Raw genomic sequence first — 17034 nt, 5'->3', positions numbered from 1 at the left:
AGGACATGCAAAGATAAAAACCAACTTTCAAAAATGAAAAAGAGTAAAAGATTGTTTCGTGAATTTAACATGATTTTCCTAAACAAACAAGATCAAAAAGTTTGCTAAACTCATCTCAAATGTGTCCGTACGACGGTCTCTATTTGTCTGCATAAACTACAATTCCCAGCATCCCCTGGTTCCGCCTTACCCAGCAAACACCGCGGGTCCGGCAAGATGAGGCCAAGATGGCGACGAAAACTATCACCGAGGGCCCCCCTCCTTTTGATTGTCCGACATGGTGAGATATTGCACCTGTATATCGATTAAAAATCATATTTGCGTGCTTTTGCGGTGCACAGGAATAACGTCAACGTTAAAAAAGTTGGACGAACCTTTTTTGGGGAGACTTTTTGCTGCATTTCACCTGTGTCGGCGATGCTAAAGCTAAGTGGCTAACATGTTAGCGGCGAGGGCGACTATTAGTCAATGAATATCGTATGTGCAAAAGATGGGAGCTGTTTAATTTGTCTTCATTTTACTTGCATAGCATTGACGTTAAATAGCTCTTCTCTCTTTTGTAGAATTGAGTGTTTTGTCGAAAAACAAAGGTCTAAAGCAACTTAAATGTCAATTGAAAGTGTGTTTGATTCCAGGGGAGGCAAACCACCCGTTGGGCTCCACCTGGATGTTATGAAGGGAGACAAACTGGTCGAGGTAAGAAGCTCACGGCAATGGCAGTCAATAAATGGAGTACGTTCAGAGTTTTTTTCCAAAAGAACGTCTTGCTGTAGTTTGTCATCTGTATAAAGTTAAGGAACAAGATGATGTGCTCCCTGTAACGGCACCCCGATACAAGCCGGGCAACCCGACTCGGTGGCTGCTCGGCTCTTCAAGGGTGCCAGAGCAACAAAAAAGCCCTGCTATTTAAGCTTCTCAGTGGGGAGTGCCACTGTTGAGTTATGGCTCAGAGGCACAACACCTAAAAAATAGGAAAAACTGCATTTGCCCTCTTCTCCTTTTCTCTGCAGAAATTGATCATAGACGAAAAGAAGTTCTACTTGTTCGGCAGGAATCCGGACTGGTGCGACTTCACCATCGACCACCAGTCGTGTTCCCGCGTCCACGCCGCCCTCGTGTACCACAAACACCTCAAGAGGCTCTTTCTCATCGACCTCAACAGCAGTAAGAACGCGGTCGAATCGAAGGCGTCCCCGTTGAGGCTTTCTTTTTGAGGAGTGTTTTTTTTATTTCCCGTTCCAAGCCCACGGTACCTTCCTGGGGCACATCCGCCTGGAGCCTCACAAACCTCAGCAGGTTCCTATCGACTCCACCCTGTCTTTCGGGGCATCCACGCGCACTTACACCATTCGAGAGAAACCCCAAAGCCAGTCGGGCCTCAGCGCCGACATTAAAGTCGGTGACGAAGACGAGCTGAAGGGGCTCCTGGGGCTGCCCGAGGAGGAGACGGAACTGGAGGTGCGGCCCAAACGCCTTAGTCGTGTCGTTACCTGGTCAATTGACGTCGTATTTGTCCTTCCCGCCAGAACCTGACGGAATTCAACACGGCGCACAACAAGCGCATCTCCACGCTGACTATAGAAGAGGGTAACCTGGATATCCAGAGGCCCAAGAGGAAGAGGAGGAACTCCCGAGTGTCCTTCAACGATGAGGACTGCATCATCAATCCTGGTACAGCCACTTAACCTGTTAGAGTCGCGCGCACTCCTGAGCCATTACCCGTACAGTGGTACCTCGACCTACGATCGCAATCCGTTCCGAGACTGAGATCGTATGTCGAGCTTTTCGTAACTCAAACGAACCTTTCCCATTGAAATGAATTGAAAACAAATTAATTCGTTCCAACCCTCTGAAAAAACACCAAAAACAGGATATTGGATTTGGAAAAAATGTTGTATTTCTTCTAATTCGCCATATATTGACAAAGGAATAAATAACAAGTGGTTTAATAGTAATAAAATGCGTTTAATAGAAGTAAAATTAGACGCATTTCGAGGAGGGGAAGGCAACGACACACGCGGGGGGGGGGGACTTTATCCACGACACTCGTAAACGAACAAACAAATTTAAATTAACTTAGATTAATATATACAGACACTCAACGTTTAATGTAACCTCACACAAAACTAAATTCTAATTTTGTTTTAATCTTTTTTACCTTTGTAATGGGTTGAGCCCACCCCGACGTTCCACCGGAGCCTTCAAAACGAACGCATCAAGAGTTGTTTGGAACTTCCCTGTGTCTGATTACCGAGTGTACATATACTGCAGATCTTTTCTTTGCAAAACTCTGCCGATCCATTGTTGTTTACCTGGTATGTAAATGTAGACCAAAGTGGGGGGAAAATGGGTATGGAAATGCAAAGTCCGCCCAATGCTCATAGATATATTTTATACACGAAAGAGATGCAAAAAAGACAGTGCCATGGCCACCTGGCTTGGTCGCATCACAAAATTTTGATCGCATCTCGGGCGAATTATTCGATCGAAATTTCCGTTGTAAGACGAGAATATTGTATGACGAGCGGTCGTATGACAAGGTATGACTGTAATCCATTTCTATGAATCGAAAAAGCGAGAGAAAAATGTCATGTACACATTTGACAATATCAGGGGTGAATTCTCACAACCTTTTTATTGTGACAGAGGACATCGACCCGTCGGTGGGACGTTTTAGGAATATGGTGCAGACCGCCGTTGTCCCCATCAAGGTAAGAAGCTTCTTATCAATGGCACATAATCGCTGCCGGATCTTCCAGTCCAAATGGATTGAATGTCTATTGACATAAACAGTTTGTTTATGTTTTTTTTTTTTTTTACTCTGCTCAGAAACGTCGCTCAGAAGGCCACAACACGTTAGGTCTGGACGACTTCAACTCCAAGCGTATGCATTACTCCATGAGCGGTGGTCTGTATGGGGACCTTCCCCCCACCAGCCACGAAAACCAACCCACGGGGGCCCCGGGCGGCGCCTCCATGCAGGGCGGCCTCCCGTTGCCCTTCCCCAACCCCGCGCCAGAGGTGGACCTGGCCCCCGAGGCCCCCCGCCGTCCCGTCACCCTCAACCCCACCCCGGCGAGCGTGCCCTTCCTCCAGGAAAGCCACAACGAGCCGCGCAAAAAGAAGTACGCCAAAGAAGCGTGGCCGGGTAAAAAACCCACGCCGTCGCTACTCATCTGAGTGCGGACTGCGTCTTATTTTAGCGCTAGTGTTGAAATACGGCCAACACGCAAGATAAGACCACCTTTCCAGCCACTGTTAGAATCGTTTGTGTCACAGACTTCAATGGATTTTTTTGTTCTATGTTTTACACTCTTTTCAATGTTTTTTGCAAGCGCTATTAATAAATGGCAAAAGAGTATTTTTTTATCCGATATTTTACTGTGTGCAAAGCAATGCGGTTATCGTGAGAACTAATTGCAGATACCGTGAAGACAACTTGAGTACATTTGGTTTTTGAGTGGAATTTTAGGATGGAACTAAAATGCACTTGAAGTAACTTTTATGAAAATGTCAACATGTTTTTTTCATGACTTCTTAAAGAAGCGACTTCAGTTTTGTATACGCTAGCTAGCGTATAGCCACTACCTAAATAGTGTTATAGCTAAAGATACTGGTTAGCATCTTTATAGCTTCTGTTTATCATGTTTTCATACTTTTTTTTTCCCACTACATGCTGTTATTTAACAATGTGCCGGAGGCAAATTTTCAGGATTTCTTCTTTGCCGTTCTTCTAGTCTTTGTTACAATCTGACTAGAAATAGTTTAAGGTCAATAGTGACTTACGAACATCAAACTATGTTCACCTACATTTACCTTTGTCAGGGGAAAATGTAAACCTGATCAAACTTGAAGGGTATATGTAAATAATGGAGGCATTTTCCCCCAAAATTTCACTCAAAGCCAAATTCCCTTAGGTTTTAAGGTTGTATGAACTGTTCGCTCATAACATTCTACATGTTTGTGATTTGTTTGACTATATTCTAATAAATATTTGCAGTTATTGCAGCTACAAGACAGATGTACATTCAAAGCTTTAGTTATTTTGTTAGTAATACACCAAGCAGAGGTTGATCGCTTTGAAATGAAGCCGAAATTTAAAAAATAATGTGACATATAGTAATCAATTTTGTTATCGTTCAACTCGAAACGTTGTTTTAGAGAAGACCGTGAGGTATTCCGTGACCGGAAGTGACGTCTTGCCCCTTTAATCTTGTTACGTTAATGAGCAGAAGAAGCCACCTTTGCTAACTTTCGACTTCGGCTTTTGTTTTCCATAAAGTCTAAAAAAAGGTGCACAACCAAGAGACGAAAAGTACACGTTTATAATTCAATTCATCAGAATGTTATTAGCCCGAAATTTATGGACGACGTTAAGGCGTCACGTGACCTACTCAACTACAGTTCAGTCTCAGGTAACCGCTTGCTTTTCCAACACATACATTTATAATCGCATCATACAGTTGAATGTGTGACTGTTACTCACTTGTACTTTTAATACTATTTGTTTCCGTCTTTAAAATATGTATAAAACGGACTGCGTCCGGTAAATAATACAAAAAAATGTGCCTTCCTTCCTGCGTTAAAGCCAAAAAAGAACAAGTTCGGACCTCTAAACGACGAAGACCGAATTTTCACAAATCTATATGGCCGACATGACTGGAGGTGAGTACACTATCCACGTGGAAATGTTCTTTAAGTTGTCCTCATTAACTCATTGGCTGCCATTGATGGCGTGTATAATGTCCAATCCATTTTGACGGGGAGGGGCGAATAGGTTTATCCAATGGCACTGAATGAAAAACATTCACAGCCAGTCAATCAATCAAAATCATATACTTGCGAATGGGCAGCCCGGTGTTGAGTGGTTAGTGCGTCGGCCTCGCAGCTCTGGGGTTCTGGGTTCGAATTCAGATCGGTCCACCTGTGTGGAGTTTGCATGTTCTCCTGCGTGGGTTTTCTCCGGGTACTCGGTTTCCTTCCAAAAACATGCATGGTAGGCTGATTGGACACTCTAAATTGCCCCTAGTATGGTTGTTTGTCTCCTTGTGCCCTGCGATTGGCTGCTCTCCTTGCTCCAGGTTGAAAGGGGCCCTTATGAGAGGTGACTGGTACAAAACCAAGGAGATCCTCCTGAAAGGACCCGACTGGATCATCAACGAGGTGAAGACGTCCGGTCTCAGAGGCCGAGGTGGGGCGGGATTCCCCAGCGGCATGAAGTGGAGCTTCATGAATAAGCCAAGTGATGGCAGGTGAACACGCCAACACGCGGGTGGGAAAAGGAGGAAGTCCACTCACCCCCATTTTTGTTTTAGGCCCAAGTACTTGGTGGTGAACGCGGACGAGGGCGAACCCGGCACCTGTAAAGACCGTGAGATCATGCGCCACGACCCGCACAAGTTGCTGGAGGGGTGTCTGATCGCGGGGAGGGCCATGAGCGCCCGGGCTGCGTACATCTACATTAGGGGGGAGTTTTACAACGAGTCGTCCAATGTTCAGGTACGTGCTGGAAATAATCGGGGTGTTCGTACGTTTACCGTTAGATAGACCTAAAGTCCGTTTTCGCTGTGGATCTTGAATTTCCAAAGTAAGGAAAAAAGAGATGGCGCTTTTATTTGGGTACTAACCCTTCACTTGTCCTTGAATTGAATTGAATTGAATGCTTTTATTGTCATTACACAAGTACAATAAGATTTAAAGCTTTACCATGAAGTGCGCAAATAAATCATCAATAAATAATAACAATGAATCAATAATCAATAAATAATAATAATCAATAAATGATAATAATAAATCAATAATCAATAAATAATAACAATGAATCAATAATCAATAAGTAATAAAAAATCAATAATCAGTAAATAATAATAAACCAATAATCAATAAATGATCATATAAAATCAATAAATAATAATAATAATGAAAATCAATAAATGATAATAAATCAATAATCAATAAATAATAATAATAAATCAATAATCGATAAATAATAATAATCAATAATCAATAAATAATAACAAAATCAATAATCAATAAAATTAATCAATCGATAAATAATTATAAATCAATTAATAATATTGATTCAATAAATAATAATGAATCAATAAATAATAATGAATCAATAAATAATAATAAATCAATAATCAAGAAATAAGTAATGAAATACATTGTCAACATGATAAGTAGTCACATAATAAGTAGTTGACAACATAAATAAGTAGAGATAGACTTAGAGAACAGAAGATTAAATTGTCTTTTCCATGAAATGAAGTTAGTCATTCATTTATTTTTGCCAAAGGAAATTAGAATGTAGTAGTTTGGAAATAAAATATTTTTATTGTATATTTTTAAAGAAATTACTGCATCTGGAGTTAAAAAGTATCGATTTATTGGTAAGGTGTTTTTTTTTACAATAAAACAAGACTGGAATGTTAATGGTGCATGATATATATATTTAAAAAAATTCAGGATTGGGAAAAATTGAGATTGACAGGTCAATATTTTTAAAAACCAGTGGTGGGTCAGAAAATTGCACGGAAAAGGTATAATTTTCACCTAGTGAAATGCCAGTTGCAACTCACTCAAAAATGTCTCTCAACCCAGATGGCGATCAACGAGGCCTACAACGCCAAACTCATCGGGAGGAACGCCTGCGCTTCCGGGTACGACTTTGACGTCTTTGTCATGCGGGGTGCCGGCGCTTACATTTGCGGGGAAGAGACGGCCCTCATCGAGTCGCTGGAGGGCAAACAAGGAAAGCCCCGCCTCAAGCCACCTTTTCCTGCGGACATTGGTGACCTCCACCTCACATCAAACTGGAATTTGATCCAGGAATTGACTCAGTTTTTTGTGTTTTTTGTTCCTCCGCCTAGGAGCGTTCGGCTGCCCGACAACCGTCTCCAACGTGGAGACGATCGCCGTGGCGCCCACCATATGTCGCAGGGGCGGAGCTTGGTTCGCCAGCTTCGGCAGGGAGAGGAACTCTGGAACTAAGCTGTTCAATATCTCGGGTCACGTCAACACACCTTGCACCGTGGAGGAGGAGATGTCCATCCCACTCAGGGAGCTGATCGAGAGGCACGCCGGTACGCAATACAATTTTTTTTTTAAATTAAAGGCAACAATATTAGCAGCTGATTTAGATCCACTTTTTTGTTTTTTAATTTCCACATCGCACACAAAATGATTCATTCACCGATTTCATAACACAAGTCCAAAAACTGTGTGTGACCTTACTATGCATTACCGCAGGAGGAGTGAAGGGTGGCTGGGACAACCTCTTAGGGGTGATCCCCGGGGGATCGTCCACCCCCGTCATCCCTCGCCACGTCTGCGATGACGTCTTGATGGATTTCGACGACCTGGTGCGGGCGGAGAGCGCCCTGGGCACGGCCGCCGTCATCGTCATGGATAAATCGGTAAATACGAAGTACCGAGGCGAGCGTCCGTCATTGTGTTAGATCAAGGGTGTCAGACTCGGGTTGGTTCGCGGGCCGGTTTAACATCCACTTGATTTCACGTGGGCCGGACCATTTTAGATATAATATTTAGATTTTTTTTATAAATGGATTAAAAGAACTGGATTAAAAGCCCTGAATATTCAGTTTTTTATAGATCTAAAACAATGTTTATTTTAGCTTTTTTAAATATATTTTTAGATTTTACAAAATGATATTTGAACTTAAAAACACAGAAAAAATGGATTAAAAAATGACAATTATTGATTTAAAATGGGGAAAATCAGGAAATTTAATATACATATATACTCTTCATTTTAATTTGATCCTAAAACAGAAATTCATGATTTACTTTCCCGGGCCACACAAAATGATGCGGCCGCCACTTTGACACGTGTGTTAGATGATCCGTTTCACCCTTTTTGGTCCTCGCAGACAGACGTGATCCGAGCCGTGGCACGCCTGATCGAGTTCTACAAGCACGAAAGCTGCGGCCAGTGCACGCCGTGCAGAGAGGGTGAGGAAGTTAAAAAAAATGACGCTCAAAGTTTTTGCGGAGGAAAAATCTATCGCCAACTCGTCCTCAGGCGTGGAGTGGATGAACGGTATGATGTGGAGGTTCGTGAGGGGCGAAGCCGCCGTTCCGGAAATCGACATGATCTGGGAGCTCAGCAAGCAGATAGAAGGACACACCATTTGCGCTCTGGGGGATGGAGCCGCGTGGCCCGTGCAGGTGGGCCCCCCCAAAAACAAAACAACTTAAAAAAAAAAGTCTAATCCACTCCTATTTTAACCTTCAACAGGGTCTGATTCGCCATTTTCGTCCAGCGATGGAGGCTCGCATCGCTCAGTACAACCAAAAGAACGCTCCGAGGCAGACGGAAATTGAGATGATCTGAAATCAAGTCATGTTGGAATTCTTTCCAGTAGGTACTTAAAGCACGGGTGTCGAAACCGGTCCTCAAGGGTCACATTCTTGGTTATGTTCATGTTGCAAACATCAGTTAAACTCCTCCTCTTATTCGTGGATAATTAAGTCTGCTAGGTATATTCTAGGGATGTCCATCTTAAAAGCCCGTTTTTTTTCCTCTCAGGGCTGGTTAATTATGCTAACTGCAGACTTAGTGTTGCCTGTATGTTCCAAATTAGCCACTAGAGGGCATTGTCTGTATCAAATGTATGAGTTTTCAAGCCCTCTAGATATTTTTCCAAAGAAAAAACAATTAGTAGAGTAACTTAAAAGAAACTTTACAATTGTGACCTGATGTATCAAATAAGATGCAAATGTGTTTATTTATTCCAAAGAGACAAATAAATGTGTGCTTAGATGCATTTCATTCAACAGAAACATGTCGTTAACTCATTCACTGCCAGGGACACACACACACTTAAAACAAAACTATCCATGAAAGTCGGGCCCACGTTTATTTTCACAAAGACAATAAATTCCGTCATCGTTGGTGCGACCATTCATGTCAGTCCTAAAACTTTTAACTGTACAGGTGTTTGCTCCCTCAAAGCCACGGCGACCAGTCGTCCGTACGTCTTTTCACGGCGCCATCCAGAAGGGCATGGACTGCTGCGACTGCGTTTTGGCACGGGGAGGGGGCGGGGGTGGGCAGCGGTACCCCTGAATCCAGTCTAAGGAGGCAGACAGGGAACCCCCCGGGTTACCTGACCCCGAGGCTTTGCCGCTCGGGTGCTCTTCCTCTTCGTCGGAGGAGTCGCCGGCGTACGCCACCAGGCCCGTTTTCAGTCTCTTCCCCGAAGGTTCTGTTGGCGGAAATTTGGGGAAAGACGCAGAAAAGAAAGAAAAAAACAACAACAACAACAACAGCAACGGCGACAAACATGGCAACATTTCAAAACCATCCAAAATTGGAAGAAACACATTAGTACGGCAGAGAACGGGCGATGCGTCCCGGAGCCGCCGCGGGGGGGTGTCCGATGGACGACGGGCGGGACGAGGTGGAGGCGGCGGCACCCCCCGGCCCCCCGGGGATGACATGGAAGAGAAGGAAAAACAGAGAAAAAAAGAGAAAACACAAAAACAGGAGAGAGGCTCATTAGTGAGGGGGGCCAAGACTGCACAGGGATGATGTCATCAGAACGGGACAAGAGACTGGAGCTATTTAGGCACCGAGGGAGAATCCTGGAAGAGTCATCAAAAGTGGCAACGCTTTGCCGAGGTGAATCCGTTGCACACATCTTTAACTTTTAAGTTCAATTACTGAGGTGGGAGGGGGACAAATTTGACTTGAAATGCCATGACGTACTTACCCACAAGGCCTTGCGGTGACCTTCTTTCCTCCATCTTAGGTCTGACGCCATTTATGGGAATCATCGGTGGAGGCATTAGCTGCCTACTGGAAAAAAGAAAAACAACAAATCTCAAGTATGATATTCATCTTTTACAAATGTTGAAAACAAACAAACTACTTCTTATTTACTGAATAATAAATATAATAATAATAATTTGATATGGTAAATACTGCAATGACTAAAATTGATCAAATAATGCAGGTTAGAAAATAAAAAAAAGGAATATTAGCGTAGTATGGTCGTTATAATTAGAGTTGGAATAATAGTGACTGTAAAAGTTGGCATACCCGTCCCTCTCATTCGTTGGGCCCGAGGAACTTGTCGCTGGGGGTCTGGCGGTCTCGGGGCTGCCGGCGGAGTAGCCTGCACCTAAATTAGTCATATGAATGGGTCCATGCTATGAGCAGAAAGACACACAGGCACCGTTAGCAGACATCCTCAACCGGACTCGACCGGCCACAGTATCAACCAAGTGTCATTTTTGGACTTTATTACTTCTCACCCAGCGTGACCGAGATTTTCCTTAAGACGTCATGACGCGCGTATCAATGTATTTTTTTTTAAATCACCACTACACGGCGAGTTTCGTCCGTATATTATTAAGAGTAACAACAAAAACGAAAAAAAAAAATAGATTTGCGCATGTCGCTAACCTGATAGCCTAGGAGGTTACTGTCGCACTCGTCGGGTACTTCTTCGGTGAAGCGTCGTTTCTGGGCGGGGTTGGCCGCCATCGAGGGAGGAGCCGGCGCTTTGGGCGGAGCCACGGCCAACGGAATGTAGCTCACCGGGGGGACCATCTGCGTCGAGATGGGGGGGGAACGCGCTGTCGCGCAAGTCGCTCGGAAAATGGGTGCGTTTTCCATTTACCTGAACCACCGAAGCAGGAACCGGAGCGGGAACGGGGGCCCGGACCGGGGGCAGAACGGGCGGCGGGAGAGGCGTCGGAAGAGGAGCCGTGACGGGAGGGGCCGGGCAAATAGGCGGGGCTAGATTGGGAGGCGGCGGCGGAGGGCCGGGAGTGGGCGGGAACTGAGGCAAGACCACTTTTAGCGTGGCGGGTGGAGGGATGGGAGGGGGCATGGAGTAGGGCATGGGTGGGGGCTGGTGCTGAGGCGGGGGCACCGGCATGGGGTATCCCGGTTGGAAACCGGCTGGGGGGTAGTAGCTGGGTTGCGGGGGTATCCCGTTCATCACTGGAGGTGGTGGGAAGCCTGCCAGAAGAGGAAGTGCAGTCAACGTTTTAGTGGCACGGATTTCCGTTAATATGATTTTTTTTCTTCTCCAAAATGTACCTTGTTGCGATGGCATCATCGTGTTCATTTGACTGAGTAAGCGAGAGTATTCTGCATGAACCTAGCAGGAGAAAAAAAAAAAAGTCTCGTACTGGTGATGATGGGCGAGGAGACTTTGGAAAAGTGCTACTCACCGTCTGAAGCAGGTTTTGACACAATGTTTTTGCTGCGGCGAGACCTTCTGGTTTGGGATGGCTGGAAAGGAAGACGGAAAATCGATTTCAGCACAGGCACTCGCTTTCCTCATGTTTCACTGCCAATGATATTCTGTTCCTTGAAGCACTAGTAGATCATTCAATATCTCCACATTTCGGCAAAAATAATGTGTACTTTTTGATGTTGCCGCCCTATTCCATGCCATTTAAATTGAAGGAGCCCTACCTAATGTAGATGTACATGGGCTCAAAAGCTTCTCTTCCAGACGTGGGTTCCAGACAGCCCGAGCCTTTTCCCCTGAGGAAGACTTTGGCTCCGGTCTCCGCCTGGATGTGCTGCAGGTACGAACAGTTTGGACCCTCCACCCGCTCTTTGACGGCGAAACTGGGGACGGCGTGCTCCAGGCCCACAAAGGTCTTGTCTTGAACGTAGTGCATCTGTCCAAACGCACTTGCAATGAAGCCGTCGCCGGACTTCGGATGGGATTTTTTTCCCCTGCCGAGCATCCGGTCTTACCTGGAAGTGCGGCTTGACGGGGGGCAGCGACGGCGGAGGTCCTTGCGGGTAAGCGTTCGCCGAAGTGGCAGTGGACGAGAAAGAGGACACGGAGGAGGAAGCGGTGGCGGCTTTCACGACCCCGTTGGTGATGATTTCCTTGATTTTGTTGACAGCCCCTGAAAGTGCAGTAAAACGAAGAACTGAGGGAAAATAACGATCAGAAGGACTTCCGAAAGTGGACGTGTGGCGAGTACTGACGGTCCACCAGCTCCCGCGTCTGTCCTTGAACGTGAAGATACAGAGGCCGATCCCTGAGAGGGAAAGAGCGGAATCCGTCTTGAAAGGTAAACAATCACACGAAGCGACTCACGATAGCTCGAGAGGAAAGTTTTTGTCACCCTGGCGGTGCTTTGCCCTTCTCCTCTGCCGTCATGTAGCGCCCCCTGGTGGATACGGCAGCGCTGCTTACTTTACTGATCTAGAAACAAAACAGATAAAAAAAATCAGACTTCATAGGCTTAAAATGATGAGGATTTGCAGCATTTAGCCTAGGTTTTGTTGAATTCGCCACCAACATGGCAAAATGAATCCGTTAATGGCCGACCAGTAATTAACCTATCCGATTTCTCACTTCGTCCTGCGTCTGTCCTCGCGTTAAGAGGTTCCGGCATGTAATGGGGACGTCGTTGATCTCGACCTCCGCCACCACTAGGTCATCTTTAGCCTTGGGTGCCATCTGAGGTTTCCCCACGCCCAAAATCTGTCACAACAACAAAAAAGTGACAAAGTTAAATGGGCAAAACACAGCGACCACCGCCGCCAACACGTCTTTGCCGTTCACCTTATCGACAGGCCCAGGTGCGCCGATCTGCGACGGGTTGAGTTTCCCCTTGGCCACCAGCATAGCATTAATCTTGGCGGCCACGGCGGCAGCGGCGTCCAGAGCCCCGGTGGGTGCAGCCTCGGCCTCCCCCGGAGCTCCGGAGTCGAGACTCGGCTGGTCCCACTTGCTTGCGCGGCGGCTGGCGAGACAACACAACCATTTTATCCATAAACAACCAAGGGGGGAGTTTTTTTTACATGTTTTTTATTTATTTATCTAGAAAGCATTAAAATTGAAAAAAAACATTGCTAAAAACGCAGACTAAATGCAGGTTTAAGAACCGTCCCATATGCAAAGCTACAAAGAGCTAATGTGCACCGAAAGAGTCCTCCATGATTACGTAAAGCAGCTGACTCGTTTACGGAAGGTAAACCGTTATTCCAAAGCAAACAACAAACTCACCCGCCGTTTTGACTTCCACCAAATGACATATATGTCTCGAAATGTGCGTCTTTCGCTGGGTAAAGACACGAGATGGTTCTCTTTTCTTATGTTTAGCACAGGTATGATAGTAGCTGAGCGAGAAAACTATCGTTAGCAAATATATGTAAGGCTAGATGTCAACGGACGGTTTCTGCGGCGTACGTGACCAGCGGCCATCTTGCGTCGCGGAATTTAGATGTCGGGCTTTATTGTAGTGCAGGAAGCGGGGACCTTTGCTATGAATTAGGTTGGATGTTAAAAAAGAAAATGTACAATTATTTTTAAGAATTTAGGTTAATAATTGAAGATCTAAAGGGGTTAAAAAACAAGCCATTTAAAGATCAGTTGGAAAATGGGACATTTTGAAGTACATGCTCCGTTAACAATTGCTATATTTTAGTCAACGGCCCCGGTGCAAAATGGCCGACAAGTATCGATGCTTGTCCCTGTTGGCTCACAGAGCATGGCAAACATCCTGTTTTCATGTATCTATGAAGTAAACGCTTCCGTTTCCGGTTTATAGAGTCGCCACTAGGAGGCATCAAAGGAAAGTTTGTCCTTTAATGAAATGGTGGCGTTCACCTGCTCGGTTTGTGAATACGTACATAGAGGTATGTTTTTAAAAGTAACAAATATTAATCCTAAGAAAAATATTTTAAACGGGGAAACGCAGCAATTTCTGGCAAACGTTTTTATTACAACGTATTAGGTCTAAATAGTTTTAGTTTATTGTTGTATTCAGCTTTCTTAATTGGATCCATCTGGTGTTCAAAATGTTTGCTTGCTAAAAAGAATTAGTCAACATTTAATAACCAGTAATGAATTTGACAAAAAGATTAATAAGCCAAACCAGCTTCATCAAATAGCAGTCTGATGTTTAATTTTGCACACAATTGTGCACATAAAACACATTCAAAGTTGTGAATGAACAAACACTGACGGTTGTTAAAATGTGTAGTAATAAATGTGACTTGGTTGAGAGGCATTTTTAGTTGATGAATTTCATTGCGTTTCAGTTTGAAACAACAATAATGTGATCCATTATGGCAGGTGTAGACTTAACGTTTAAGATGGATTTTTTCTTTTTTGACTTTTGTATTCTGTTTCACACAGTTTTAACTGGTAGTATTTGAAAGTGATTAACATCTGGAAGTATTCAAAATGAATTTGAGTAATATTATTGTTGTCTCTATTTTTAGGTGGACAACAACCACTATCCAGTTTTACGGTTTAAAATGGATTTCTGTCTGAACCTGGTCTCATTTCTTTCTCACCAGAATAATGGCTGTTAAATGGTGAGTGATTATGTTGTTGTTGTTACATGACGTAGTCAATAAGGTGTATTTTGGACCCACAAGCAAAACCATGAAAGTCAAATGTTAGCCCTCTATCTATACTTTTTTCTACTGAAATAGCATTTATTCACCTCTCCCAGTTCAAATGAAATGGACGTCTACCACTTTCAATGGCAGTCAGAGAGTTAAATGAGGCCCCTGTAAGTGTATGAAATGAAAAAAATTCTCATACTTTGCATCTGACGATGAATGGAATGTGGGCGTCCATGATTTCCTGCAGTATTTTTCTACTCATCACTGCCTTAAATTCTAATCTAAGAAAATTACTTGCAATAATTTCCAAAAACTTTGACCAAAGGAGCATTTCCTAATTTGGGAATACAGTGGTACCTCGACCTACGATCAGCTCTACGTACGACATGCTCGAGGTACGATGAAAATTTCGATCGAATAATTCGCCCTAGATACGATCAAAATTTCGAGATGCGACCAAGCCAGGTGGCCATGACATGAGAGGCTGTTTATCATTGTAGCACACTTTTTTTGCCGCATCTCTTTCGTGTATAACAGATATTTACGAGCACTGAACGATTTCTTCACACGAGTTTCGACCAGGAAACGCACAATGCGCATGCACGGGCAAAAAGAGGGCTTTCTGGGTAATGAAGTATACTCATGCACACAACACCGATAGCCAATAACACCCTTTCTCAGAATAAAACTTCATTACCCACAATCAATACGTGGGTAGGCTGTTATTCCTTCCTTAGCCTGTTAGCTCCCGCAATCGCTCATTCAAGACTACTTCTCGTTGGCAAGTGGTCGTGCGTTATCCTATTGTGAGGACATTTGTGTGCATCATTTTCGGAATATTTTGAAGGGAATACAACAGCAAACAGCCCATCAATAGCGAACGTGAGGGTGGAGGCGTGGCAAACCGCTAACCCGCCCAGAACGAAGGTAAAAATAAATTAAAACAAAATTAGAATTCAGTTTTGTGTAAAGTTACATTAAACGTATGTTTGAGTGTGTCTGTATATATTAATCCAAGTTAATTTAAATTTGTTTGTTCAATTACGAGTGCGTTGCCGTGGATAAAGTCCCCCTGAACACCCCCCCTGCCCCCCGCCTCCGTGTATGTCACTGTCTCTACCCTCTGCGAAATGCGTCTAATTTTAGTTCTATTAAACACATTTTATTACTATTAAACGACTAGTTATGTGTTACTTTGTTAATAGATGGCGAATTAGTAGAAATAAAACATTTTTTCCCAATCCAATATCCTGTTTTGGGTGTTTTTTTTCAGAGGGTTGGATAGAATTTATTAGTTTTTAGTTCATTTCAATGTGAAACATTCACTCGAGTTACGACAAGCTCGACATACGATCTCAATCCCAGAACGGATTAAGATCATATATCGAGGTACCACTGTACCACTGAATTGAGCCATTCGATTCTTGTAACGACGCAGTTCGCCTGCAGGTGTCACTGTAAACTTAAATGTGAGTAGTGGAAAATAAAAAACATTTTTAAAGTATTGCGAGTGCTTCGCTCAACATAAAATGGACGTAGTTTCGTCGCCATGCTAACTTTGAGCCTCTAAATCCAAACTTGGTCAAGGAAAGAGATTATCTGTTGTTTTCGCAAAAGACTTTGGCGCTCAGCCATGTGGTGTTCACATGTGTTAGTTCAGCGTCAGGAGGTCAAAGTTCAGACCGGGCCCGACTCCACACAGACGCCCGTTCATGCGCCAGAAGGGGCGGGAAGAGCAGACGTGTCATATTTACTGTCTTTGCCAGTACGAGCCCAGGTGCGAAGCGTAATACGTATGTCGGTTGATGTAACCTCCGGCCCCCGGGGGCCCGCCGGACCGGGCCTCGCCTGATCCTGGCCGCCGACACCCACGTGCGAAGTCCCCGGCTGCGATAGAGGGGAGGGCGGCGTGCCGCGGGGTCGCGTTGACTCCAACAAAGAAACACTGTGAGCGGCTTGCGGCTTTGCCGTCAAACCAGCAATTACGCGGAGGGCGGCCATATTTGACCCTTTTGGGGAGACGGTGTCCAAACCGTGTTTCTTACGGAAATGACCCAAATCCTTTTTTTGAGCCTCTTGATGGCAAATAATTTATTTTCCATGTTGAGTTTTATTGATTTATACTTTTAAATTTTAGTTTTTAATTAAAACATGTAAATATTGTCTTTTAATTAAAATATTTTTAACATAAAAAAGGAAAGCCAAATGTTCCTTTTCAGTTTAACTCAATATTCCACCTTTTTGTTTTTAATCCTAACGCATGTGAACACCACATTTGCAACCAATCGCACGGCATTTTACTTTCAAAAGAAAAGAAAATACAAAGAATTGAAAGTATTCTGGAAACCTAATACTTCCTGTTGGTTTCTCGCAGTTCTATGTCACTTCCTGTTTACTTTCCCAGTTTATTTTGTGGTATTTCCATGAAAAATGAACTCCACAATAACACTTTAAAAAAATCATAATACTTTCCTCAAAAGTGGGGATCACATAAAAAGGCATGAACACTTTTTAAAATGGACAAAATCTGGCAGATCTAAATGGATCGGACCAACATGGCCGTGAACTTAACGACACGATCCATTCTTTTCGATTCATCAGACCGTAGCCCGACCCGGTTTTTAATGTGACGTGATGCACAACGCCGTTTTAACCCGTGAAGGGTATGTAGA

At 44.0% G+C, this 17034-nt stretch overlaps 4 protein-coding genes and 1 non-coding gene across 11 annotated transcripts in view; 4 read left to right on the top strand and 1 right to left on the bottom strand.

The window, feature by feature from the left end:
- Positions 1-162: 162 nt before the first annotated feature.
- On the top strand, positions 163-4025 carry LOC144073645 (nuclear inhibitor of protein phosphatase 1-like). The gene is made up of 7 exons (XM_077599654.1): positions 163-280; positions 636-696; positions 1011-1164; positions 1244-1458; positions 1527-1671; positions 2647-2711; positions 2830-4025. Exons 1-7 carry the CDS (start codon positions 228-230, stop codon positions 3178-3180), a joined length of 1044 nt encoding a protein of 347 aa, XP_077455780.1. The 5' UTR covers positions 163-227; the 3' UTR covers positions 3181-4025.
- On the top strand, positions 822-960 carry LOC144073750 (small Cajal body-specific RNA 1). The gene has a single exon (XR_013300178.1).
- A 174-nt stretch (positions 4026-4199) lies between the features above and the next one.
- Positions 4200-8766, top strand: LOC144073643 (NADH dehydrogenase [ubiquinone] flavoprotein 1, mitochondrial-like). The gene is made up of 10 exons (XM_077599651.1): positions 4200-4415; positions 4589-4665; positions 5082-5252; positions 5316-5499; positions 6604-6793; positions 6873-7085; positions 7252-7418; positions 7893-7974; positions 8045-8190; positions 8261-8766. The coding sequence occupies exons 1-10, from the start codon at positions 4344-4346 to the stop codon at positions 8354-8356; spliced, it is 1398 nt and encodes a 465-aa protein (XP_077455777.1). The 5' UTR covers positions 4200-4343; the 3' UTR covers positions 8357-8766.
- Positions 8767-8863: 97 nt separating this feature from the next.
- khdc4 (KH domain containing 4, pre-mRNA splicing factor) lies at positions 8864-13176 on the bottom strand. 6 transcript variants are annotated; one of them, XM_077599640.1, is made up of 14 exons: positions 13014-13176; positions 12570-12750; positions 12360-12488; positions 12127-12206; positions 11987-12039; positions 11747-11904; positions 11456-11667; positions 11209-11269; positions 11075-11135; positions 10650-10993; positions 10433-10579; positions 10067-10176; positions 9738-9823; positions 8864-9230 (listed from the first exon to the last, which is right to left on the bottom strand). In XM_077599640.1, the coding sequence occupies exons 1-14, from the start codon at positions 13040-13042 to the stop codon at positions 9007-9009; spliced, it is 1875 nt and encodes a 624-aa protein (XP_077455766.1). In that variant the 5' UTR covers positions 13043-13176; the 3' UTR covers positions 8864-9006. The 6 variants fall into 6 exon arrangements, 4 of the variants coding, with proteins under 4 accessions (XP_077455766.1, XP_077455767.1, XP_077455768.1 ...); XM_077599641.1 differs by having other exon boundaries at positions 9738-9820; XR_013300134.1 differs by having other exon boundaries at positions 9159-9230; positions 10067-10148.
- A 399-nt stretch (positions 13177-13575) lies between these two features.
- kcnj14 (potassium inwardly rectifying channel subfamily J member 14) overlaps positions 13576-17034 on the top strand; it is a 28444-nt gene continuing 24985 nt past the window's right edge. For both annotated transcript variants that reach the window (XM_077599649.1, XM_077599648.1), the window contains exons 1-2: positions 13576-13645; positions 14234-14329. The gene's annotated coding sequence lies outside the window, so the exon portion shown is untranslated. The remainder of the gene's footprint in view (positions 13646-14233; positions 14330-17034) is intronic.

Source organism: Stigmatopora argus, chromosome 4 (genome assembly GCF_051989625.1).
Source record: "Stigmatopora argus isolate UIUO_Sarg chromosome 4, RoL_Sarg_1.0, whole genome shotgun sequence".
In the NCBI taxonomy this organism is placed as follows: Eukaryota; Metazoa; Chordata; class Actinopteri; order Syngnathiformes; family Syngnathidae; genus Stigmatopora; species Stigmatopora argus.
Note: the sequence above shows the minus strand (reverse complement) of the source record. Positions and strands in the feature narration are given on the sequence as shown.